This window comes from Hypanus sabinus, chromosome 4 (assembly GCF_030144855.1).
Source record: "Hypanus sabinus isolate sHypSab1 chromosome 4, sHypSab1.hap1, whole genome shotgun sequence".
NCBI classification, from domain to species: domain Eukaryota; kingdom Metazoa; phylum Chordata; class Chondrichthyes; order Myliobatiformes; family Dasyatidae; genus Hypanus; species Hypanus sabinus.
The window spans coordinates 148,319,359-148,345,783 of NC_082709.1; the positions used below are offsets into that span (position 1 = coordinate 148,319,359).

Consider the following 26,425-nt stretch of genomic DNA (forward strand, 5'->3'; position numbering starts at 1 on the left):
ACTTTTATTCTTGCTTCATTGTAGTAGAATTTGTGTGGTAGCGATTGAGCTTTACAATAAAGTTCTATGAGCCAATAATTTAAAACCTGAAACTAACAATACTAATGTGCAATATCACACTCACACCAAGTCTGATCTATTTGTGCGGAGGCGGCCTGATTTGGGGATTTTTAAAGAGGCAGCAGTATCATTTTGGAAAAGAATCAAGTGATATGAGAAACTGACATGGAAGAGGAGGTGGCGCTTGGGAAAGATCAGCCAGGATCATATTCTATGGCAGGGAAGGCTTGAGGGGTCCAGTGACCTACACTTGGTTTTCTCATATTTCTTCTATTTTTTTGTTGACTAAGAGTCAGTTGCTTAAATCTTGATGCAGAAATGTTAACTGGGGAGTTCCCAAATTCCATTCATACTCTGTGGAGTTCTCAGTTTCCACCCCATAATTGAATTACTAGACATCAGTTTTACACTTTACAACGCAGCAGAACTCCAATCATTTCAGTAACTATTAGAACTGCAGTAACAACTTGGGGAGTTTATTCTAGAATAATGCAATCAAATGGGGAGTAGGGTCTTTGAAATTAATTATAGTGTACAGAATTAAAATCAGGCACCAATCAATCCCCTAATAGGAAATATTAATCTCATCATTTAAAGCAATCAACTTGCCTTTTAGTCCTGAGATCCTATCCCTGTTGTAAAAGGGTAAAGTTTTCAAGGTGGGTTTAATATTTTGTGCAGAGGAATGGATTTTAATGTATGGGGAAACAAACCACAAAATACTGAGAGCTAGTAGTTCTCTGTAGCCCGGCTAGTTCCATTGCTAATCTGGAGAGGCACATCCAGGTTTTCAGAAATTTCCTTGATTTTTTTTAAATGCTAGCACTCTCTCCTGGATGCAGAATACCATTTAAATGCATTTTTTTATATTGATTTGAGCTTCATTAAAACCCTGTTCACGCCGTTTATTGGTAGCATTGTAGTAAAATCAATCAAATTTTCAGTGCTTTGATCAACAGAAGTTAAATGGTGATAAATCCCTAACCACTGAAATGGAGAAGCATTATCAACTGGATATGAGCACATTAAACAGGTGTCGATAAAGTCCCCTATTTCATGTGCACACGTACAGATATGCTTCTTTCAGTGTTACTACATGCCTTTATTTCTCGTGCGGGCTGTTGTAGAGCTACCTGAACGAAAACCTTCATTGCTTGTAGCTTTTTTTGAGAGGTGTAGGACGTAAGAATTTTCCAAACATACAACCCCAACTCTTCTCCTGCAATACTACAGACTTCTGTCAACCACAAACCCATATGTTTTATTACCTCCAACTTCTGAGTAAAGTAAGTTTGTACCCAAAGATTTCTTTGAATCAGTTTAGTGTGTGGTGGGGGAGTTAACCAATTATAGAATAAATCCTTTCAGTTCACACTGATAACATATGAAGTAACATCGAGGCTTCAAACTGATTTGCGATCAAGGGAAATTATGAGCAATATATTCAGAACGTAATATCCAATTTAAAAATGTATGGCTGTGTTGTATATGAGCTGAAACATAGGTGGGTGAAAAATGCGCAAAGCCAATCACCAGGGCGGATATTTGTTCGAGAAACTAAAGAGTAGATCTAAGTTCCTGTTTATCACCATTTGTGGAGGATTTGGGTAAATAGTGCTTGTGTTCTAAAGAATGACTAAACAGACACGATATGAATTATGTTTCATGTTGTGTGACATAATGGAATTGTTTTTCACCAGTAAGTTAGAGCAACATCCTTGCAGTGACAGCAGTGAAATAGTGGTTAAGTTACCTGTCCGACAATCAAGTGATCTGAAGCTAACAGTCCAGAGAACCATGTTCAATCCCACGGTGGCAGCTGTGGAATTTAAATTCGTTTAATGATCTTGCATTCAAGAAAAACCTAAGCATGAATAATGATATTATTAAAAACCCATCTGGATCTCTTTGTAGGAAATCATTACCCATTCTGACCTTCGTGACTCCTGAATCTGCAACGCTGTCTGAAGAGGCTTAAAAAGCCACTTAGTTTAAGGGCAGTTGGGATCTGCATTAAATGCTGATCATCCCAAATGCTTAAAACAAAAGGTAAAATTTTTAAAGAAATGCATTTCATACCATATTGAAAAGCATCCTTTGCGATCTGATTTGATAAGCCCCTTGGCTCTGGTGGTGCACCATTGGATCATAGCAAATGACGTGTAATATTTGTCAAAAGCTCATCCTTGAATGAGTACGGGCAGGGCAGAATGATGCAGATCTTCAGTGTTGGGAGCAGTACAGTTTTTAGTTAACGAGTAACTTTAATTTGAGCAGTCAGTACAGGTCACAATTGTCATTAGGTGGGACACTGAAATTGAAAGTAGTGGTTTAGCGGTTTACATTTTGTCCTCAGTACTCAGTATAAAGAACTGAAAGCAAAGGCAAAGATGAGTGATAGATAAGATTGGAAGCATTTCAGATGTCAGCAAAAGATAACGTAAATGGAAGTGAAAATATATCCTAAAGGTGATATATAGCATGAAATGCAAAATCTACAAATACAAGGTTTTAAGTGTATTGAATAAGATAAAGATGGGAAATAGCAAGGACTTTTGAAGAAATGATTTGTATTTCACAGTAGTAGACAATGAAGTATAGTGGGTGAAGGAGAGAAGGAAGAATTTATAACTCTATTGCTAGGGGAGAAAGGGCCACAGACTGGTGGAAGTTAAAAATGGTAAATTTTAAAGACTTTGTTCTATCATCTAAACTCTCAAAGTAAGTAGCTCTGTGAATATATGGTTGTAATTTTTCCAAAGCTCCTTAGATTTTGAAAAAGTCAGTGGATTGGAAAGTTGCAAGGTAACTTTCCTGTTTAAGAAAGGAGGAGAGCATTAAGAAATAAGCTTGTGAGCCTAATCACTGTCATTTGGAAAGTGCTGTGATGGAATTATTAAGGACGTAGTCATTTTAAAGGAAAGTCATTTGGGGAAAAACATGAAGCACTCTTCATTCTGCTGGATTGTATTTCATTATCTAGAGTTTCTGAAGGATATAGCAAACAGAATGGTGCCATTGGATTGGTACTTTTGAATTTTTAAAAGAGATTGATAATATACCACATTTAAAATTATTGTTCAGAGCAAGAGTAGCTTGCGGAAGGAAACTTTAGTATGGATAGAAGATTAGCCAACATGGGATTTGCAGGTTGTAAAGCTGCATCTAGTCGAGTCTACTGAGGTCTCAAGATATTGGAGCAGAATTAGGTCATTGGTCCATCGTGTCTGCGCTGCCATTTCATCATGGCTGCTCCAATTTTTCTCTCAGCCCCAATCTCCCACCATCTCCCCATATCCCTTCAGGCCCTGACCAATCAAGAATCTATCAACCTCTGCCTTAATTATGCATAAAGACTTGGCCTCCACAGCTGCCTGTGGCAAAGAATTCCACAGATTCATCATTCTCTGGCAAAAGAAATACCTCCTCATCTTCGTTCTAAAATGAAGCCCCTCTATTCTAAGACTGTGTCCTCCAGTCTTAGGCTCTCCCATCATAGGAAACATTCTCTCCACCTTCACTCTATCAAGACCTTTCACCATTTAAGTTTTCAATGTGGTCACCCTATTCTTGTGAGTTCTAGAGACTACAGGCCCAGAGCCATTGTATTGTTCATACGACAAGCTATTCAATCCTGGAGTCATTTTTGTGAACCTCCTTTGAATCCTCTCCAGTTTCAGCACAACCTTTCTAAGATAAGGGGCCTAAAACTGCTCACAGTCCCGCAGGTGAGGCCTCACCAGTGCTTTATAAAGTCTCAACATTACATCCTTGCTTTTATATTGCAGGATATAATGTTGAGTTTTTATAAAGCACTGGTTTATTTTAAATCTATGTTAATAATTTGGGATGACATTATCTCGTTGTCAAATTTGACGCTGATACAGGCGGGGAAAGCCAAGTTTTGAAGAAAACACAATCTGCAAAAGGGTGTAAAAGGGATTAAGGGTTGTACAAAGAAAGTGGCAGATGGAGTGAACGATGAAGTTATAAACTGGTAGGAAGAAAAGTGGAGTTTAATGAAGCAAACCTGTGAAAAGCTGCTGCACAGAAGGATTGTGTACAGGAAATGGGAAATAATCCTGCAGGTGCAAGTATGGAATTGGGGTTGAAATGTTGTCCTTGACTGTGTAGTTTATGGAGCTGAAGGAATGCATAGAGTTTTTTTTATCCCTTTTATTTAATTTATTTAGCTTGCATTGGAGCTTGTAAATAGGATCACAAGATCATTTGCTAAGATGAAGTGGTTGACTTATGAGCAATGAATACAGTTTGGACCTATAACCTATACTCTTTTGGCGCTTAGGAGTTTTTAAATTGTAACATATTCTGAGGTGGTTTGAGAATTTATATACTATGAGCATTCATCTCCTCATATATTTTCAGAAGTTATTGTAGTTTCCCATTTAAGGTGGTATGGAAAAATATTTCTGGTTGGAATTCTCTACTCTGGAATCTGGAAAAGCTGAATCATTAACATTTTCAAGGCTGCCCCCAGGTAACAAATGGATTCCATTTTTGCAGAGGTATATCAGTCGGTTTTGTCCATAAGTGACTGAAAGCTAATTGCACCTTCATAGCATTGTAATGAATGGCATCAGAAGCACGTAGCAGCGACAAAAAAAAACAATTACTAAAAGCAGAGAGGCAAAAGGCTAGTTATCAATGTATGTGTGCACATTGAACTTTGAATTTAATTGGAGCTTATTCATATGTATGGACTGTCTATAAACCGTGTGTTCTTAACCCAGAATGGCCCGTATTGTGTGGAGGAGTAGGCATGGGGCAATATGGCTCAATCCTGCTCCTTCCTCTTACATTCCTGTAAATACTGAACAGCTCCAGGTAAAATAATAGAAATATGAGGAATAATTGTAGACCGCGTGCAATATCCATGAATATGTTTGGGTTGGGGGGGGGGGGCAAGAGAGGAAGGCAACGGTGAAACTGAAAGCAAGCCACAGCTTGCCACTAAATGTATTCAACCAGTTTATGACAAAACCAACAGAGGTGCTGAACTGCATAATGAAAATATTTCTATTTTTAGGAAGGAATGATAACAATTTATATTGCTTTGTTTGGATTGTACTTCAGCCGTTGCAAGCAATTCTGAATGCTGGGAAGTAAAGTTTTCATTGGCTGAAGAAGTTACAAAAGAACCACTTGATTGATTTCCAAAGTCAGAGTCTGATGTAAAGATGTATAATCTGATGCTTTCACCTGAAAAGTATATTTACAAATCAATCTTGGAATTAATTTTTAATGCATTAGTGAAAGTTAAGCGAATATTACTAAATTAAACAACAACTTAAACTACAGTGGTATCCAAAAGTTTGGGCACCCCGGTCAAAATTTCTGTTACTGTGAATAGCTAAGTGAGTAGAAGATGGACTGATCTCTAAAAGTCATAAAGTTAAAGATGAAACATTCTTTCTAAAACTTTAAGCAAGATTAGTGTATTATTTTTGTTTTCTACAATTGTAGAGTGGGAAAAAAAGGAAAGGGGCACAATGCAAAAGTTCGGGCACCCCAAAAGATTTGAACTCTCAGATAACTTTAACCAAGATCTCAGACCTTAATTAACTTGTTAGGGCTATGGCTTGTTTACAGTTATCGTTAGGAAAGGCAAGGTGACGAAAATTTCAAAGCTTTATAAATACCCTGACTCCTCAAACCTTGTCCCAACAATCAGCAGCCATGGGCTCCTCTAAGCAGCTGCCTAGCACTCTGAAAATTAAAATAAATGATGCCAACAAAGCAGGAGAAGGCTATAAGAAGATAGCAAAGTGGTTTCAGGTAGCCGTTTCCTCAGTTCATAACGTAATCAAGAAATGGGAGTTAACAGGAACAGTGGAGGTCAAGTTGAGATCTGGAAGACCAAAAAACTGTAAAAAACCTTCAGGAAGATTTAGCAGACTCTGGAGTGGTGGTGCACTGTTCTACTGTGCAGCGACACCTGCATAAATATGACCTTTATGGAAGAGTCATCAGAAGAAAACTACAGAAAACTGCGTCCTCACCACAAAATTCAGCATCAGAAGTTTGCAAAGGAACATCGAAACAAGCCTTTGGAAACAAAGTCCTGTGGACTGATGAAATTAAAATAGAACTTTTTGGCTACAATGAGCAAAGCTATGTTTGGAGAAAATTGGGTGCAGAATTTCATGAAAAGAACACTTTTCAAACTGTTAAACTGTTAAGCACGGGGGTGGATCGATCGTGCTTTAGGCTTGTGTTGCAGCCAGTGGCTCGGGGAACATTTCACTGGTAGAGGGAAGAATGAATTCAATTAAATACTGGCAAATTCTGGAAGCAAACATCATACTGTCTGTAAAAAAAAATAAACAGCTGAAGGTGAAAAGAGGATGGCTTCTACAAAAGGATAATGATCCTCAACACACCTCAAAATCACAATGGACTACTTCAAATTGCAAGCTGAAGGTTTTGCCATGCCCCTCACAGTCCCCCGATCTAAACATCATTAACAATCTGTGGATAAGCCTCAAAAGAGCAGTGCATGCAAGATGGCCTAAGAACCTCAGAGAAATGGAAGCCTTTTGCAAGGAAGAGTCGGCGAAAATCCTCCAAACAAGAATTGAAAGACTTAGCTGGCTACAGAATGCATTTACAAGCTGTGATACTTGCCAAAGAGGGTATTACTAAGTTCTGACCATTCAGGGTGCCCAAACTTTTGCTTTGGGCCCTTTTCCTTTTTTGTTATTTTGAAACTGTAAAAGATGGAAATAAAAAAGTAATCTTGTTTAAAATATTAAAGAAATGTGTCATCTTTAACTTTATGCCATTTGGAAATCAGGTCATCTTTTACTCGCTTAGCTATTCACAGTAACAGAAATTTTGACCGGGGTGGGGGCCCAAACTTCTGCATGCCACTGTACATAGCTCCTTCAAAGTATTTAAAGTGGAAGTAAATGAATTTTTGAAAATGTACAGAATTGAAGCCAATGGGTATCTGGCATAAAGGAAGAATTTAAGCCTGGGATGATGTTAAATGTCAGGGCAGGCTTGGTGAGCCAGGAGGTGTGGTAACTTCTACTTTACAAAAAGACCACTCAACAACTTGATGGCCAAAAGAGCATCTTTATCTGGGACGGCAAATGATATTTACAATACAGAGGCTTCCAGGTACCTCGTGCGGCCTGGGTGGAGGAACTATATACAATGCATACTGGGGGTAAAAAGAGCGGAAGTAAAAGACCCCGCCAACCCTGGATCCCCCCGCCTCTTGCTACCAACACCTTCCCGAGTAGTATTAACTTACTTTTAATAATACTCGTATTACAACAGGAGGCTTAATCATGCTCCTGTTTCCTCGTGTTCTTGTCTTCACAAGACTAGAGCAAGAGGGTTTAAAGTGTAAAATGGTTCTTTTTATGATGGAGCCATAACAAAATCTTCAACTGATAAATATTTCAGTGGATTAAATGTGTAAAACCGCAGCTATCATTAAAATAACAATTTGAATCATTGAAGATATAACAAAAGATGTTTAAAAATAAATTATGTAAAATACCATCCTTTCCCGTCATTTGGAAGCAACTTGGTATCCAGTAGAATATTTCCTCCAGCTTTGAAGATTGATGAAATGAAGTAGCAGCATTGAATGTTCTCGATTGTACCATCAGGCAGATCATGAAAAGAGATTTAATTCCACACTGAATATATATTAAGAAAGCAGCATCTTGATGGTAAATGTGGAACGGAGACAGGGAATAATTAAGTAAATGTAAATGTCATTAACAGCTTTTTGTGCAGCCAGCTAGTGGGTATAGAAAGTAATTTCAGTGTGGGTTTGTTTGGGGAAAGATGATATCAATATCATAGCTATTCTGAACTAGTAATTGTCACCTAATACTTTTGCCCCAGGAGCTGGCTCACACCAGCTCGCATGGCCTAATCCTTCAGAAAATAGAAAGTTAGATGGAAATATGATCAACAGGTTTCACCTGTTGATACAGATGTTTAGCATTTTGTGTTTTCATGCTGTGGCATGTAACCCTGAATAATGTTGTTTCATCTCAGTTGTGGTATGTAGGATAAATGACAATCGGAATAGCTTGTAGTCGACAGTGAAACAACAGAAAGTTTCCCATGCAGGTTTAATGATAGCTCCCTCTTTCTGAAGCCAGCTGCTGATTGGCCTCAGTCTGCATGGAATGTTCATGTCTGAAAGCGGTTACAAAGGCATCAAGCGGAGCCCTCACACACAGTGCTGCAGTAAACGGAGCCCTCGCAAGGATACAAGAAATATAGACGGGCCATGGAGGGGAGGCTAGTTTCTGTGATTTGCTGAGCTGTGTCCACAACTCTGCAGTTTCTTGTAGTGTTGGACAGGCTTGTTGATGTACCAAGCCTCGTTACATCTGCATAGCAAACTTTCTGTGGTGCCTCTCCAAAAAAAAATTGGTGAGGGTCAAATGGGGCATGCCAGAATTTCTTCAGCTTCCTGTGGAAGTAGAGGTTTTTGATGAGCTTTCGTGGCCATGCTGTCTACACGCTTAGACCACAACAGGCCATTAATGATTAACGAACTCCAAATTTTCAACCATCTCAACTGCAGCATTGTTGATGTAAACAAGAGTATGTGCACCACTAACTTTTCTGAAGTCAGTGACCAGTACTACTTTTGGACCAGAAGGTTTGCTAAGCAGTGCTTTTCTCGTTTATGTATTCAATACTTCATGTCTTCATGTCACACACGTGCAACGCCTGTAGAATATTTTGCAGCAAGATCGTGCAGAGATTGTTTCTGTTCGGGTGCCTTTCATGAGAAGATTGTGGTGGATTGCTAAATCACTAAGAGATTTAGGATTTTCACATCAAACTGCATGGAAGGAAGCCCTGAAATTCTGAGTTTTAAATCATAGCCGCGAATAGTGCATGTTTTGATAATATCCAAAGTAAGAAAAAGTTATGATTATAGAAATATTTGTACAATAGATCTCTACTAAATTTTGTTTTAATTCCCAATAGCATCTTAACTTGTGCAGAGATTGCTAGAGGTAAGGAATGCTACTGTGTGAAATTGGCACTGAAGTTATGTTTTCTTATGTGAATAAAGACAGAGAGGTCATTGTCCTCCATGTATCTATTAGCTGGTTATCTGCATGGTTTGATTTTTTTTAAATGTCTCATTCAGAAACAAAGTTGTTAGCACAAACTCCAAGGGTAGTAAGTGTAAAGGATTTAAAACTCAAATGGGATCAATGCATAGGTTTGAGTTTATAAATGGACAAATGTGTGGCAAAAGCAAAGTGGTTTCAACAGAGGAATTTTTATATAGATGAATTAAAGTAGTCTTAAACAAGTTTAAAATGGGAGGATGTTTTACTGGAATAAGTGCCCTAGAAACAACAAAGGAGGAAACCAGCTCAGATTTCCAAATGAATGCGTTCAGTTCAGTGTGGACGTGCTTATCAAATAGTGATAATGATTTAAGTTCAGTGATGATGTGAGGGACAAAATAGGTAAATTTTCTGCCAGATTTCTGTTTGGAAATTGTATTGAAGTGTTATGTGGCTGCTCAACTTCCATTTTAAAGTTGGTCAGAGAACCAGGATGAATTTGAAAGTTTTTTGACGTGACAGAACATTTTGAAGTAATGCAGTAGTTATCTCAGCTCCAGTGACGTGAATTCTCATCTCCTGTGCTGTCCATGTGGAGCTTGTGTGTACTCTGTGTGGTTTTCTCCCCACTGCCCTGAATTTGGCGGACAGCTTAATGGCTACTATAAATTACTTAAAGTAGGTGGTGGAGAGGGCAAAGAGAACCAGGATGTTGATGGGCTTGAGAGAATAGATTACAGAAAAATTTTGGGAGATGGACTGATGAAAATGCCCCGAATGCTAGCATGACATTCAAAGGATTCAAAGTGCATCTATTATCTTTGTGTAGTCTACTACTCTTCCCACAGACAGTCATGAAACAAAGAACCGTGTAATCTGTTCAAAGAAAAAAAAATCATCAAACTTCCCTCTCCACCCACGTGCAAATGGCAAAAAAATGAGCGAAAACACTGGATATAAAACCCAAAATCAAAAAGCATATTTCAGTTCTGTTCAATTCAGCTCAGTGTTCGTTATCTGCAGGCCACCTCGATTCAAAATCACCCAAGCTAGCAACAAAAAAAAGGAGCGACCAGAACTAGAACACATTATAAACACATTATAAAATTAGAGTCCTCAGACCACAAACCGTGTCGATTAAGCCTTGTTCCAGCACCATCATCTAACAGCATCAAGGAGATTGCGAGAGATCATTCAAACACAGTGATCATATAAATGAAATGAGAAATGTAACTAAGTGGATAGGAAAATGTTTATCAGACGTCTTCTGGAAGCCTGTGTTAATTTCAGATTGCCCTTCAGAAGGTTGTTAACTGAAGCTGAAGCTTGTGAAATTGAGTGCAGTTTATTGATCTGGCTGGGGAACGGACTGAGCAGGGAAAGAGAATAATAGCTGTGTACTTAAAAGTGGCAGAAGTGACAAGGGGTGTCCATCAGGGTTGCATGCTGTAACTCCAGCTATTCACTATTTTTATAACTGAGTTTGATTACTGGCTCTGTATCCACGCTTGCAAATGATGGAGAGGCAAGTGACATTGTCAACCACATAGATGGAGACACTGAAGTAGAGATTAAAAGACTGAGTGAATGAGTAACACCAGCAAATGGACTTCAACCAAGACAAATAGGAGGTCATCCATTTTTTTTAGACATTAAAGGAACAAGGTGGAGCCTTTTTTTAAAATGCTGAGCGGTTAGAAGGATTAGAATGGAGAGGAGGCATGTGAATCATTGCTATTTTAGAGTGATACCTGGAATAACTATGTTGAACGTTTAAATTTGGGCCATTTCAGTACAAAGGGTAAAAATCCAAAGGAATAAGGTCGTACATCCTGGTTAGTTTGTGATCAGCGCAGAGCGAGCATAGCTGAGCAGCATCTGTTTTGATAAAATGTGTTGGCTTTGCGTGGAGGGAATGTCAGATCCACCAGAATGGTAACTGGATTCCAAGGCTTATATGAAGAGATTACAGAAAATGGGGTTGTCTGGAATTTAAATAGTTAAATGGTTCTTAATCTAGACCTTGGAGAAATTAAAGAGAATTGTGGGTTTGCAGTGAGAATCTAAGAATAGAGGGTAAAATCTTTATAAAATGAAGCTAGGTGTTTTTCTCAATTCTTACAAATGAAGGGATTTCTACCTGGGGGGAGGGGGTAAGAGGCAACTAATACTATGTAGGTTAACATAGAGCAATAGAGCATGGGATCAAGCCCTTTGACCTACCAAGTCTATGCTGACCATCGCCCACCCTTCTGCACCACTCCTACATTAATCCCATTTTCTTATTCTCTTCACATTCTCGACAACTCCCTCACACATTAAGGGCAATTTACAGTGGCTAGTTAGGCTACTAATCCTCGTGTCTTTGAGATGTAGGAGAATATTCATGCCAGCAAAGGCAAATTCTAACAGGGGAAAAAACTCTATAGGTGCTACAGTAACATAGTGATTAGTCTAACACTGTTACAGCTTGGGACTTTCCAGAGATCAGAATTCAATTCTGGCAGCACCTGTGAGCTCTCCGTGGAAGGCGTGGGTTTTCCCTGTGTGTTTTGGTTTCTCCTCACAGGAGAAAAGATGTACCAACCTAGTTAATTGGTCATTGTAAGTTGTCCTCTGACTAGGGTAGGGTTTGTTGGGGGTTAATGGGGCCGTGTGGCTGGAAGGGCCTACTTCACACTGTATCACTAAATTGTTGTTCCTTTTTGCACCTTGTGATGTATCGGGTGACATTTTTGACATTTCTGAAGCATTTGACTTTTTTTACAAGGCTGAGTTGCAAGCTCACAGACAGAATGTGTGCAAGGAGCCAGCCAGATTCGAACTCATGCCGAGTTCGCCTCAAAGTCCAGACCTGATGCCACAATACCACCGGCCGGCCATGTATCGCTAAATAGAAATAAATAAATATTATCTGTATAACTGTGACAGCAATTCTGAATGTAATTTGTACAGGTTTTTTATACCCAAAGGATACAGCGAAAAGGCTGTGATATGAACTGACTCACAGATCAGCCACGAATCTACTTTTTCCAATCTATCTGAAAGTTAATGTTCCTCTAATGAAGTTACCCTGTTTTGTTAACTGCTTGTCTGATTTCTACATTGTGTGTTCTTTCCATAACTGTTAATAGGAAACTGACACTTAATTCCCACGTGAATGTTAAATACATTCATTTGCTTTATTCTACCAATGAAATTCACAATGCATTTCCCATGTTCATCTAAACTTTGTGCTGCTTGACCAGGTTTAAATGAATGCAGTTTTCCCCTCTAAATAAAAATGGTTTTTCCACATTGCTACTAATTATCACAGAAAATGTTATATATGTCCTTTTGAATAAGAATCTTTTCTACTTAAATAGCAATAGAAATAACCTTAATGGTGCCACTGAAATGTGATCACAAATATCACTGTAGGTATCAAAACTACTTAAATGCTGATGAAGTGCATGTTCCAAGGCAGTGAGGTGAAATTTTAACCTTGTCCATCTGGATAAATTGGGAAGTTATTTTAAAAAAGAAATAGATAATAGGAAAGCTTCAATTACAGTGTAGGTGACCCGGATTCAATTGCTGCCACTGCAATTAAGGAGTTTGTATCTTCATGAAGGTGGGTGTTCCCTCCATGTGCTCTGGTTTCCAGATGTACTGGTTGATAGGTCATTGAAAATTGCCCTGTGATTAGGTTCGGATGAAATTGGGGGATTGCTTGGCGTCAAGGCTTGAAGGACCTATTCTGTGCTGTATCAATCAATCAATAAATAAATCTTGTCCATCAGTGCAGGCTGGCAGATTTTCCAGACTATTGGATGTTATTTTTTATTACCCACCCTTCCGTTTGCTTCTTTAAGAAGCCACACAATGTAATAAATCTTTCAAAGAACCATCTACGTTTGAGGAGTGCAGCTGCCAGGATCTGGAGCATGGGATTCGGATCCCCAGAGGGTGGGGAGAGTAGTAATCTCCATCTGCAGTTCAGATGCCAAGCCTTTGGGATTTTCCACTGGTGGATCATTGAATGTTTACTGTATGTGCATTTTGATTCCATTTGTTTCTAATCCTAGCCAGTGTGGGTGGTTTTCTGACAGGCAGGGTGATGTAACACGATTTCTGCTATAGTGTCACTGGGCTCCAAATAAGTGAAGATGTTGTTCTCCTGTCAAGAAAAGCCGTTTAGCAGTCTTTCTAAACAGAGAGAGATCCTTCTGAAAAGTAATTTTTGCAACCGAGCTTTTGAATTTTGCTCCAATGTGGTTGGAGTGGGCTGGATCTGCTAACATATTCCTAGTTGTTATGATCCAGAAGTTTTGTCTGGCTCATGGCTTAAATGAGACCATGACAGGATTGAGAGGATCCGATTTTCACTTTTGTTCTTGGTTGAAATGTCATGTAGCTGCAATATGTCTAATGGGTTTTTGCAGCCAACTTGGGGGGGGGGGGGGGGCAGGTGTCACAGTAGCACAGTTGTGTTGATGCAAATGATGCATTACACTGAGTTTTGATGTACGTGAAATAAATAAAGCAATCCTTTATCTCGGGTTGTTATAAACATTAATCATATTGAAAGTAAAATCAAATGGTCACCTTGCAGTTGTGGTTTTTTCAGTGTGATTGTATTTTCCTTATTGAGTATGGTTGTAACTTTGCTTCCCTGTTAAGCTAATGAGAGAGGTTGGACTGTAATAATTCAGGCTGGATTTCTGATTTCTCCCAGTCACAAAAGTGAGTCCTCCTCTGGGGCACATTTCAACAACCCTGTCCCAAAGTGAGAATTAGTGTACACATGTTGGACAAACTCACCAGGTAAGGCAGCATTTAAATGAACAGTTGATGTTTCAGGCTGAGACCCTTCATCAGGTCTTGGGTGGGAATTTTGACTGCTCCTTTCACTTTATAGATGTTACCTAACCTGCCGAATTCCTCTAGTATTTCGTGTGTGTGTTTCTGTGGATATCCAGCATCTACAGAATCTCTTGTATTTAAGAAAGCCATGTATATTTCTTGTGGCCGGTTAGTCTCTGTATCAGGAAATCTACTCCACTGTCGAACCAAATTTCAGTGATGGGGTCTCCCCCCAGAGCGACAAATTGTCCCGAGCCTATATCTCATTTCGAACTGTCACAGGAAAATGGATTTTTGGCTAATTTTCAAGTATTCTAGGTTGAAATTCTTTGCAAATAGCTAATGAACATGTAATGACAGTCATTTAAGTGATCACTTTCAAATGAAAACCATTAATTGAAGTAAGTTTTTTTTTATATATCCTCTAAAATAAATACCAACCAAAACCTAAGCATCAACTGAGGCGCACCAGAGTAAAAGCAACAAAAATCTTCTCGTCATGCCAGCCAGCAACAGGTTCCTACCCTCCACTAATCCTCCTACTCACATCTCAACTCCACAGAAAAATATAAACAGCCTTGTTTTAATAATTCTAGTATTTTGTTACACGTCAGAACTCTGTTACTTTCAGAGGTTGTTGCATCTACATTGCTATTCTTAAAGGAAAGTAAAGCTATTTTTCCCTTTTCAACCATTTTGGATCCTCCTCAGCAGCATGGCCAGCATGCTTATGCTATGAGTAAAGTATTAATTTTATTAATTTATCTGTTTGGAGCCACGGAAACATGAACAAATTAGCCCCCACCACCCAGGACATGCCCTTTTCTCATTGCTACCATGAGGAAGAAGGTACAGAAGCTGAAGGCATACACTCAGCAATTCAGGAACAGCTTCTTCCCCTCTGCCATCCCATTCCTAAATGGACATTGAATTCACGAACACTACCTCACTATTGGTTTTTAATTCTGTTTATTTTTGCACCACCTATTTTTAAATTAATTATTTAACAGACATGGATGTCCTTGCGGTAATTCAGTACATTTTCTCTATGTTTGTTTATCATGTATTCGCTGCCATTGCGCAGCCACTCCAGGAATGAATATCTGTTATCTGTAAGTAGGGGCCATGCACAATCCTGATTTGATGGAGACGGATGTGTGAAGCACGGAGGAATATCTGGTGAAGCTTCTGTCATGCCAGTTTCGCTACCGCTGCTACTATGCAATCGAGAAATCTCCGGAGAGGAAGGCCCCAAGTACTCGGCTTTGCCTGTTGCTTGGCGGCTGGGGCTGGGGTCGAAGCGCTCAGCAGAGATGGTGCTCGGTGTCGGAGGGCTGGTTGGAGGCTCGAAGTTTTTCGGACGGACTCAGAGTTGGCCGTGGTCGGATGCTTCCAGAGGCTGTATCGGCAAGCTTTGCAGCATTGGAGGTTCATGGCAGGAAGAGTTTTTCTTCCTTCTACCGTCTATGTGAGATCATGGGCTATCGAGGACTTTGAGTCTTTCTTTTACCGTGTCCATGGTTTGCTTTTATCAAATTACAGCATTGCTTTGCACTGTTGTAACTATATGTTATAATTACGTGGTTTTTGTAAGTTAGTCTTGGTCTGTCTTGTGTTTTTGTGATATCATACTGGAGGAACATTGTATCATTTCTTAATGTATGCATTACTGAATGACAATAAACGAGGACTGAGTGTCCTCACAATCTAATCTAATCGAACCACTGTTGTAAAGTTAATGAATTTCATGATACATGCCAGTGATATCAAACCTGAGCTCAGCCAATGAGCAATGATGGATAACGTTGAATACCTCAAAGCAGCACAATATAGCAGCCACAAAAATAACAGAATTCTCTGAATGCTGAACTAGAAAATATCCTCCTTCCCCCAACAGACCGTTGCTGTGCTTGTTCCAGTGCAGTCATTCAAGCTGCCTATACCAAAACCTTAAACCAAACTGATCATGATGTTTCATTATTGCAGTAAATAGTGCTTGGGTGGGTTAAATTTGCTACATAAATCTGCATACAACTTCTTTAAACTCTGCTTCCTCAGCCCACGCTGATTATTTTGGTGTGGACTTTGATGAGAACCGTTCTCCAATGGAGATCTGAGACTCTTGCACAAGTGTACGCGAACGCTGGAATCCTGGCCTTTGCAAGTGGGATTGGTTTTGTCAACGGCTACTCCCCATGACATGGAGTCCAATTGTGGAACAGTAACTTCCTGCAATTCTCCAGCATCTGGGTTGGGGAATTTGCTTTCTGAATCTGAGCCAGCAGAAGAATGATAATACCATTTACTACAATAGAGCAGGAATAAAGAAAATACTTTAAGCATATCTTTGTTAACTGAGTTCACTTGTTTTCAATTTTTTTTATTTTACTTAGTTCAATTTTCCACAGCTTTTTACTGACAGCCAACTTAATGCAGAGTCACGGCTTAGATGGCTGTCGGTTTTTTCAGCATTCAAGTGGGATCAGTCCTTGCCCAATCACATATACTATTTATGTGTGGAAGGGCAAGCACTGCATTTGACCTTCATGGACAGGTAGAAGCCAACTTTATTGAGGTGGTCATTGCTGGCACAACAGTTGAAAGCAAATGTGCACTGAGGGATATGTGGTACTGCCAGGAAATTCAAGTCGTGTGACTTCTTCACTCTTTGACGTGGTTTTCTCAACACTGCCCATGTGGGGCAAAGATGGAGGTTGTGCTGTGACGACCTGTCCAAGGCTGCTTCCTGCCAGACAGTATCCTATTTATTGTCTGGCTCTGCTTGGAGGTAACCGTCTCGAAAATCCTATGTGTGCGTAATACTGCCTACAGTTAGTTCTGGATCCTTCAAGAGCACTTTTAAGAGCGTTAATCTTGAATACATTAATCCTGAATACATCCAAATAAGTCCTTGAGCTATTTTATAAATTCAAATCCCTACAACCATTTGCATGATCATGTATTGACAGGGTGTGCAACAAAGTTAACTGGAAAAAACTTCAGACTACATGGTGTAGGAGGGCAAGTGTTTTTGTTCCTTTCTTTAGCTTTTAGACCAGTGTACACTTCAATAACAAAGGTAGAATTTAATATGTATTCAAAATTCTTGTGATATTACATCACTGAACTGAATAGTAATTAGTGAAATTAAAATGTGTGCAGTTCACCCCAATACCATTGACCCTTCAATGTTGGAGAATACAGGAACATATAGTAATTTTCTGTGATTCATCTTCAAATTTCAAGTCTGAGAGCTGCCCAAATATCCACAGCAAAACCTTTTCTAAGAAATTTTATAGACATCACTTTCTTGCAATGACACACAGAAACTTTAGTGAAGGGGAATTGATGATCGATAATTTGCCATGAATATTCAGACTCGGATTCACTTATCACCTGTACATTAAAACATACTGTGAAATGTACATTTGCATTAACAACCAACACAGCCAGCCATGTGATGGGGGCACCCCACAGGTGTTGACACATGTTCTTGTGTCAACATTGCTTGCCCTCATTGTTTGGCAGAGCAATAAGTTCTGGTGGCACCTGACTTGTTAATGATTGTATTTCGGGGAGAAATTTTTAAAGTTATTGCAGTGGTTAGTCTGTCTTTTATTGATATATTTGCACTTTACCCTGTTGTGAAGCACTTTGAACTATATTATATGAAAAGTGCTCCATAAATAAGTTGTTGTTATGTTTAATTTTATCATGTGATGTTTGAGTTGGTGTCCAGCATGATGAAATCGCTGCCCAAGTGCTTCACAAAAATCAACTTTGTGAGGCATTTGCAGTCACATGATAATGTTGAATGTTACACTGTAGAAATAGACCATTCAGAAAATACCTCTAGTGTGCTTGCAAGTGGTGGAATCTGTGGGGATTTGGGGGAAATGGGTATAGTATGATTAGAATAAATATGTCACTGATGGTCAGTGCCAAATTTGGGGGCTATGAGGCTTTTTTCTGTTCTGCAAGTTTCTTAAAAGAAAACCTCCCCAAATTGATGTTGGCAAATCTTACTCAGTTTTCCTGCTTGGTTTAATTAATATTTTTTCTAAGCAGCAGTTTGTTGTTTCGTTTATATACAGGTGAAGGACCCCAACAGCCTGAAGTTACTTGTTTATATAAATAATTTGCTATGGTGATGAGGAATATCCTTGCAGTGTTAATGCTCTGCAACTTTTCATGTTTTGCGACTGTCAGATTCAGCGTCAAGAACCAGTGTGAAGGAGTATTAACATTCATAAGGATGGACTGACCAAATATTATAGTGCCATAGGACTTGTCTCGACATATCTACAGTATGATTAGTGTGAGCTTTCACTCTACTTGTTGAAGCAGATATAAAATTGACATAGTAATCTTTGGCAATGGTAAATCTGGAAATCTGAAATAAAGATAGAAAATAAAGACTCATTAGGTCTGGCAACATCTATGGAAAGACATAATAACAGCCTTTACAACTGCGAGGTCCTTCTAAAGTTCTGTCTGTCAATCTTGCCAGCACTATGTTCTAATGATATATGCATTTAAATTTGTGAACTCATTCATGCACAAAGTGTCAGTTATGATACAAAGAAATCCATAAAGTGAAACATAATCCGAGGTAATCCTAGATTCTAAGTCACTCCATTTTACCTTGCCAAATGATTGAAAATGCATGATTGAGTTGCAAGTCTTTTAGTCCTGTTAACTTCCTCCTCTTTTAATAGATCTTGCCGTAGAAGAGACTACATTAATAGAACCAGGGTTCTGTTCTTCATGGGAAGGATACGGCTTGTATTTTGTCAGCTTATTGATAAGCAATGCAGGCTTTGAAAATCTAGTTTATATTTATGGAATCCTTAACAGCATTTATATTTCATGGAAGGCATTATAATTCCCAAGCTGTCATAGTTTTGGAGACAGCACAGCCAGATATCTCTAACTCAAATTTAAAGTTCAGAACAGGAAAGTAATTAAATTGGTTTATTAGGACAGACCACATGCAGTGGGTGTAATGGAAATTTCACATCCATTCCTGCAAAGAATGAGTAAGTTCACATCATGTCTTCTGTCACAGACTGTTGAGTTTCTATTTGCCTTGGCATTACTACATTAGAGCTAACTGGATTTGTTTATCAGAATTTTTCCAGATGGCAGGTCTTATCACTCTTTTGTAGCTATATTTCACCTTTTTCCCTCTGGTAGACTTGAGAACAAATCTACCCCACGCACTAACTGCACAAAGATATCCAAAAAGATGCAAAATTAGACCCGTGTAAATTGCATCTTCTGTAATAACGGGGACTTGACTTTGTTCACTGGTAAGTGTACTTGAATCCAACCCACTAAGGCAGTTCGGGAGCGCAGGGGGAAGGATGTGTTTGACTCATAATTAGAATGAATGACAAATGCCTTCCCTGCCAGAAACTTAACATGACCTATGAGGTATAAATTAAGTTTATAAACTTCATTCATTTGACAACAGCAATTAATAGTATTTGCACTGAAGTTTGTACAACGTTCCAGTTAATATTGATGTATCACTAATCCCTCTTGTACATAAACTTAAAAAAAGAGAAATACTCTCACAGATATAGAAGTATTATTATATAACTAGATAAATATTAACACAGAAAATGGAACTACTTTAAGCATATAAACCATGTCCTTATCCATGGATGTTGGGCACCTTATGCATTGGCTTCTCAACCTTCTGCTGTGCTCTAAGACTAGTGTTCATTTTTTTTCTTTTGTACTATGCACCTTGCATAATTTGGTAGCCTGGGACACTCACTCATCATGTGCAATAAAATTTGGCACTCAGTACTGATCAAAGTTTATCAATTACACCTTCATGGCTATTTTGTTCCTGGCTGGAAGATGAGAAAGCTCAGTGTACTTTCACCTGTGCTGCTTGTGCAGCAGATTGTTTTTTCATCTCTGTGACCTTGCCCTTGTGTTCCTTTTTGATTTGATAATGTAATTCAACTGGAAAGTTCAAAACTGAAGATGAGGTTCTGTTGGATCATTTGAAGATTTAAAGTTCTCTTTTTGTTTTTGAAGAGAACTTTGGATATAGGAGTTCAAGAAATGAGATTCCAAACTTAGGCTCTGAAGGTATGATGACCTCAAAACCATAAGTCTTGAGGTGGGTGTACAACCTCAACTGAGAGCTTAATTTTAGAGCTCTGAACAAATATTTAGATTCCTAATTTTAGTTTGCATTTCGGGGTACTTTTTCTGTTACAAGTGATTAGATTCTCCTCAATGCTATTAGCACTCTTTTCCAGGGCTATATTAGACTTGCATAAATTGCACTATAAAATCGGAAGAGTGACCTTGAAAAATGTGAGGTCGGCGCAGAACAGGCCAGTGTCGCGGTTAAGAAAGAGGCCGTGTTAGAGGTTTGAAAAGTATTAGGATAGTTAAGTCCTGGGGGCCAGACAGGATATCTCCTAGGTAACTGCAAGTTTTGTTGTGGGGCTAGGTATGATTGAGGCAGAGAACAGGCTCTGCCTCAGTCACACCTAGCCCCACAGTAACAAAGTTTTCCCCATTTCAGCAGTATGCAACAATATCATATGTATGACCCATGAGATGCTGGGAGAACTCAGCGGGTCAGGCAGCATCTGTGGGGGGGAGGGAGTACAGTCATCGTTTTGGGCTCAGACCCTTTGCCCTTCGGTAGGACTGAGGCCTCAACTGTGCTCTTTTCCGTGGATGCTGCCTGGCCTACTGAGTTCCTCCAGCACTTTGTGTGTGTTGCTTGGATCTCCAGCATCTGCAGATTTTCTCTCGTTTGTCATACGTATTGCTGTCTGAAGCCCAGAAGCCATGTCACTTAGCTCCCCAGAATTATTCATTTTTACCACGGCAGCATGGAATTACACCACAATACCCAGTCCCAATATGTCCGTATCCTGGTCTGTCTGCCTCAACAGCTTTGTTCACCATGAATTAGAAAGTCACCTCACTACAGGAAGGATGTGGATGCTTTACAGAGAGTGCAGAGGAGATTTACAAGGATGTTGCCTGGATTGGAGAGTGTGACTTTAGAAAATAGGTTGAGTGAGCTTGGCCTTTTCTCCCTGGAGTGAGAGAGGATGAGAGGTGACCTGATAGAGGTGTATAAGATGATGAGAGGCATTGATCATGCGGATAACCAGAGGCTTTTTCCCAGAGCTGAAATGCCTAACGTGAGGGGGCATGGCTTTAAGAGCTTGGAAGTAGGTACAGCGGGGATGTCAGGGGTAATTTTATCACAGAAAGTGGTGGGCGCGTGGAATGTGCTGCTGGTGATGGTGCTAGAGGGGAATACATTAGGGTCTTTAAGAGATATGGAACTCAGTAAAACTGAGGGCTATTTGATAGGGAAATTCTAGACTGTTTCTAGAGTAGGTTACATGGTCAGCACAATATTGTGGGCTGAAGGGCCTGTAATGTGCTGCAGATTTCTATGTTCTAAAACCTCAAAATCAGATTTAATATCACTGGCATATGTCATGAAATCAGTTGTTATGTGGCAGCAGTGCATTGCAATACGTAATAAAAAATGTTGCAGTAAATAAAGTTAAATAATGCAAAAAGAGAAAGAAAACAGTGGGGTAGTGTTCGTGGATTCAACATCCATTCAGAAATCTGCTGGCAGAGTGGAAGAAGCTATTCCTGAATTGTTGAGTATCTGCCTTCAGGTTCTTGTACATCCTCCCTGATGGTAGCAATAAGAAGAGGGCTGGGTAATGGGGGGGGTCCTTAATGATGGATAGTGACTTTTGAAGATTTCGCTCCTTGAGGATGCCCTGGATATTGAGGCGGTTAGTGGCCATAATACAACTAACTGAGTTCGCAATCTTTTGCAGCTTATTTCAATACTGTGCGGTGCCCCTTCCCCCATACCAGAAGATGATGCAGCAAGTTAGAATGCTCTCCATGGTAGGTCTGCAGACACTTGCGAGTGTCTTCAGTGACAGACCAAATCTCCTCAAACTCCTAATGAAGTATAGCCATTGTTGTGCCTTCTTTGTAACTGCATCGATATGCTGGGCCCAGGGTAGATCCTCAGATATCGACACCCAGGAACTTAATTGCTCACTCATTCCACTTCTGATCCTTCGATGAGGACTGGTGTGTATGCGCCCTCGTCTTGCCCTTTTTGAAGTCCACAGTCAATTCTTCAGTCCTAACGACATTGAGTTCACAGTTGTAGCTGGGACACCACTCATCTAGCTGATCAGCCTTGCTCCTGTATGTACACGTCCTCATCACCATCTGAAATTTTACCAACAATAGAAATGTTATTGGCAAGTTCATAGACCTTTGACCTAGTTATGGGTGTAGCGAGAGTAGAACATTGGGCTAAGCACATATTTTGAGGTGCACCAGTGTTGATTATTTCCTGGGCAGAGAAGTGAATGATGGAGTTCAAACTAGAAAAGTATGAAGTTGTGCACTTTGGAAGTTTGAGCTCGAAGGCAGAGCGCCAGGCTAATGGCTCGATTCTTAGCTGTGTGGAGGAAAAGAGGGATCTTGGAGTCGGTGTCCACAGATCCCTCAAAGTTGCCATGCAAGTTTAGTCAGGGGTTTGAGTTAGAGTCAGAGGTCCTGTTGCAGCTTTATAAAACTCTAGTTAGACTGCAGCTGGAGTATTGTGTTCAGTGTGGTCATCTCATTTTAGGGAGCAAATGGAAGCTTTAGAGAGAAAGGGCAGAGGAGAGTTACCAAGCTGATGCCTGGATTAGAATGCATGTCTCGTGAGGAAAGGTTGAGAGAGCTAGAGCTTTTTTCTTTGCAGCAAAGGAATGTGAGAGGTGACTTCACAGAGGTATATAAGAATGTAAGATGCATACATTGGACAGCCAGTGCCTTTTACCCAATGCAGCAGTGACCAATACCAGAGGACATCTGTTTAAGGTGAATGGAGGAATGCTCAGGGAAGATGGTAAAGGTAGACATTTAAACACAGTGATTGATGTCTGGAATGTGTCACTGGGTGGTGGAAGATGCTGGTACATTTCAAAGACTGAGGCACATGGATATAATGTTAGATTGATCTAACAAGATGGGCCAAAGGGTCAATTCTACCCTATTAATGCTGTTCTATGTTCTAAAATTATCAAATGTTCGAATTTTATGGATGGCTATCGCCTTGTAAAATTTATTTCCAATGAACTGTGTGTGAATTGATGGTGTGTGAATTTATTCAAGAATCCAAACAGGCACAGTATTTTTGTCTCATCTCTTCAGAAGCTCTTGTTTCTTATTTTCTTCAAAGGTATCAGTGAGACAAATGGCTCCATATCCCTGACCTTCAGCATACCATGAGCAAGTATAGGAGCAGATGATATGGGACAATATTTAATTGGAGGAGGCCTAATTATGTTGGTACTAAGCAGGAACTTGGAAGCGTAACTTTGAAGCAGATAAACTCTTCTCGGGCTTCCAGTCAGGTACAGTTATCGATTATAACTGATGTTTTGATGACAAACTGCCGTCTTCATGAAGATTGATGCCTGTATATAATTGATAATTGATACCTGTACCTGGCTGGAAATTCAAGAGTTTATTCATCATATACGCTGGGAAAGCACTAGATCCTTTTTGAAGCAGATGTTTTTTCTGAACCTTTAGAGAGGGTGCACAGGATATATACCAGAGTGCTACCTGGATTAGAAAATGTATCTTGAGCAAGCTAGGGCTTTTCTGTTTGCAGTGAAGGAGGATGAGGTGAAGGGTGTATAAAATTATGGGAGGTGTTAATAAGAGTACACAACCAGCATCTTTTTGCCAAGACCAGGACACATCTGTTTAACGTGAGTGGAGGAAAAGTTCAGGATGGATGTCAGAAGTAGGATCTTTACACACAAAGTGGTGGGTGACTGGAAGGCCCATGGATGTCAGATAAATGAAGGGTTATAGGATGTGTAGGAAGGAAGGGTTGGAATGATTATGTAATAGTTTTAATAGGTCAGCACAACATTGTGGGTCGAATGGACTTTGCTATGATATACCGTTCTGTATTGCAGCAGATTCAGGTTCAACCAAATAGAAAGTGAAATGTGGAAAATCTGTAAGTTCTGTTAAATGGCCGTTCATTATTTCTCCAGTCCACTTCAGTGGTTGTATTTGCATGATGAATAGAAACTACATGTTGACAGTGTTGAATCTTGTCAACTTCCACCCATGTACCTGTTTAATCATTTGAGGAATCTCACTTACTGTCTAAAGTTGTGTCAAACATTGAAAATTAAAAAGCGTCATTGATTTAGCATGCAACTTGCATTGTTTGTAGTCTTTTAATCTGACTGTTTATGGTGATGCATAGCTGCTTACCTTGTTCTGAGACCCAAGAGTCCTAATTTCCTCACTGATATTATTGACATGCACTTTCATGAACATGCAGTGCTGGTTTTAAATAACCATATGGGCAAACCTATTAATTGTGCAATCACAGGAAATCATGGTCCATTATGGTGTTCTTCGCGTTGTCCCTATCTTGTTCAAATGACCATTGTGCATTGGCTCGGGGTAACAAGAAGAATGAAATACACAAGTGTACAGTCCATGAGTGCTTAGATGATATCTTGAACAATGGGGTCCTTATTATACAGCCAGCTGCATCAGGGTTTTAGTTGGCTGTGTTAGTTAGGGAACCAATTTAATGATGAGCTCACGGTTACACTTGTAACCAGAATGGTCTTGAAAGAAACACGAGTCGAGATGTAAAATGTGGATCCTGACTGGAAGCTGTATCTTGGGAAATATGCTAGAGATAATGTGTAGTGCTAATAAATGCCCTTTTCTATAGAGCTCATATGTCTAAAGATAAACTTGCTCGATTCTATTCTCATATTAACCCTCAATGTGACAGATGTCATTCAGAAGTGGCCTCATTGACCCATATGTTCTGGTCATGTCCCACTTTACATAATTATTGGAAGGACATATTTACTACTATTTCCTCAATTTGGAATATAGATTTACAACCTCATTCTATTACTGCAATTTTTGGCATACCAAATGAAGATGGTAATCAGTTTTCCCCTTCAATCAGACGAATGATTGCTTTTGTAACATTAATGGCCAGAAGGTCTATATTACAAAATTGGAAAGAAGTAAATCCTCCTACCACATTTCAATGGCTTTCTCAAACTATTACTTATCTGAGTTTGGAAAAAATTAGAAGCACTATTTTTGACTCATCAATTAAATTTGAAGAAACTTGGAGACCGTTTATTAGACATTTTCATATGAATTAATTTGGCCTTTTCCAGACCTTCTCTCTGCTTATTCATGTTCAGGTATGGAGTTCCGGAGTTCTTTGACACTATCATATACTTGTAAACTGTTATTATTGCCCATGTTAGTTTAGTTTAGTGTTTTATTTTTTTTAATATATATTTTTTTCACATACTTTTAATATTTTTTTTTCTTTTTTAATGGTTATTTTTGTTTTTTTTTTCATATAATCATGTGGACTTGATTGATTAAGGTATTCTCTTCTGTTGATGTTTATTAGGATATTGTTATCTTATTATCAATGTGATTTCAAGTCTATTGTATTTACAACTTACTTATTACTATGTTATTTTTTTTGTGTATATATGAAAATCAATAAAAAGATTGAAAAAGAAAAAGAATAAATGCCCTTTTCTAACAAACTGTTCACGTGCTTCTGGTAATTTGCTAGGTAAGCAGCAGTTTACCTAAAGCGGCTAGATTTCAGTCAGTGCAACACACCCAAAATGCTGGAGGAATTCAGCAGGACAGGCACCATTTTGTATGTGTGGCTCGGATTTCCAGCACCTGCAGATTTTCTCTTGTTTGAGGTTTCAGTCAGTCGTAGCCATTCATGTTGTTTCTCATTTCTAGGTAGGTACAGAATTTATGTTGGCATGGATTTGGTGAATTGCTCTACATCTCACCTGAAGAACAATCCTTTTACTGTTTGTTTTTTTTTCTTGCAGACCTGACCTTGGGACGCATTGTACGAGTCCCAAGAGGTCCCCTGTACCGTGTGGTGAACACCACAGTCAGCATTCCCTGCAACGTCAGCGATTATCAAGGACCGAGTGAACAAAATTTTGATTGGATTGTGATTCGTAACGGTGAGCGATCAAATATCATCAGCACATTGGAACCAGAATATTCAGGTCCTAAGTACAAGGAGAAGGTTCAGAAAAATGAGATTTGGGTGAAGAGACTTAGTGACAGCTCTGTTGAGCTACACTTAAAAAGTGCTCAATTTGAAGATGATGGGGAATATCAATGCCAAACGCCTAGTACAGATGAAAATAGTAGTGGAAATTATGAAGCCTCTGTGATTTTGAGAGGTAAGTATTATAAATTGTGCACTAAACTCTGTTACATTTTGAGTGTGTCTTTACAAATAACCAATCCATTTTCAGTAATTCCACTCAATGATTTAAAACAAAATAGAGCTTTCACTC

General features: G+C 39.2%; 1 protein-coding gene across 2 annotated transcripts in view; it reads left to right on the forward strand.

Moving 5' to 3' along the window:
• LOC132393304 (prostaglandin F2 receptor negative regulator-like) overlaps positions 1-26,425 on the forward strand; it is a 64,230-nt gene that overhangs the window by 15,811 nt on the left and 21,994 nt on the right. The window contains exon 2 of one of the 2 annotated variants that reach the window (XM_059968353.1): positions 25,943-26,308. The exons of the other annotated variant lie outside the window; for it this stretch is intronic. Coding sequence (XP_059824336.1) covers positions 25,943-26,308 — 366 coding nt within the window. The remainder of the gene's footprint in view (positions 1-25,942; positions 26,309-26,425) is intronic. 2 annotated transcript variants of the gene reach the window in all.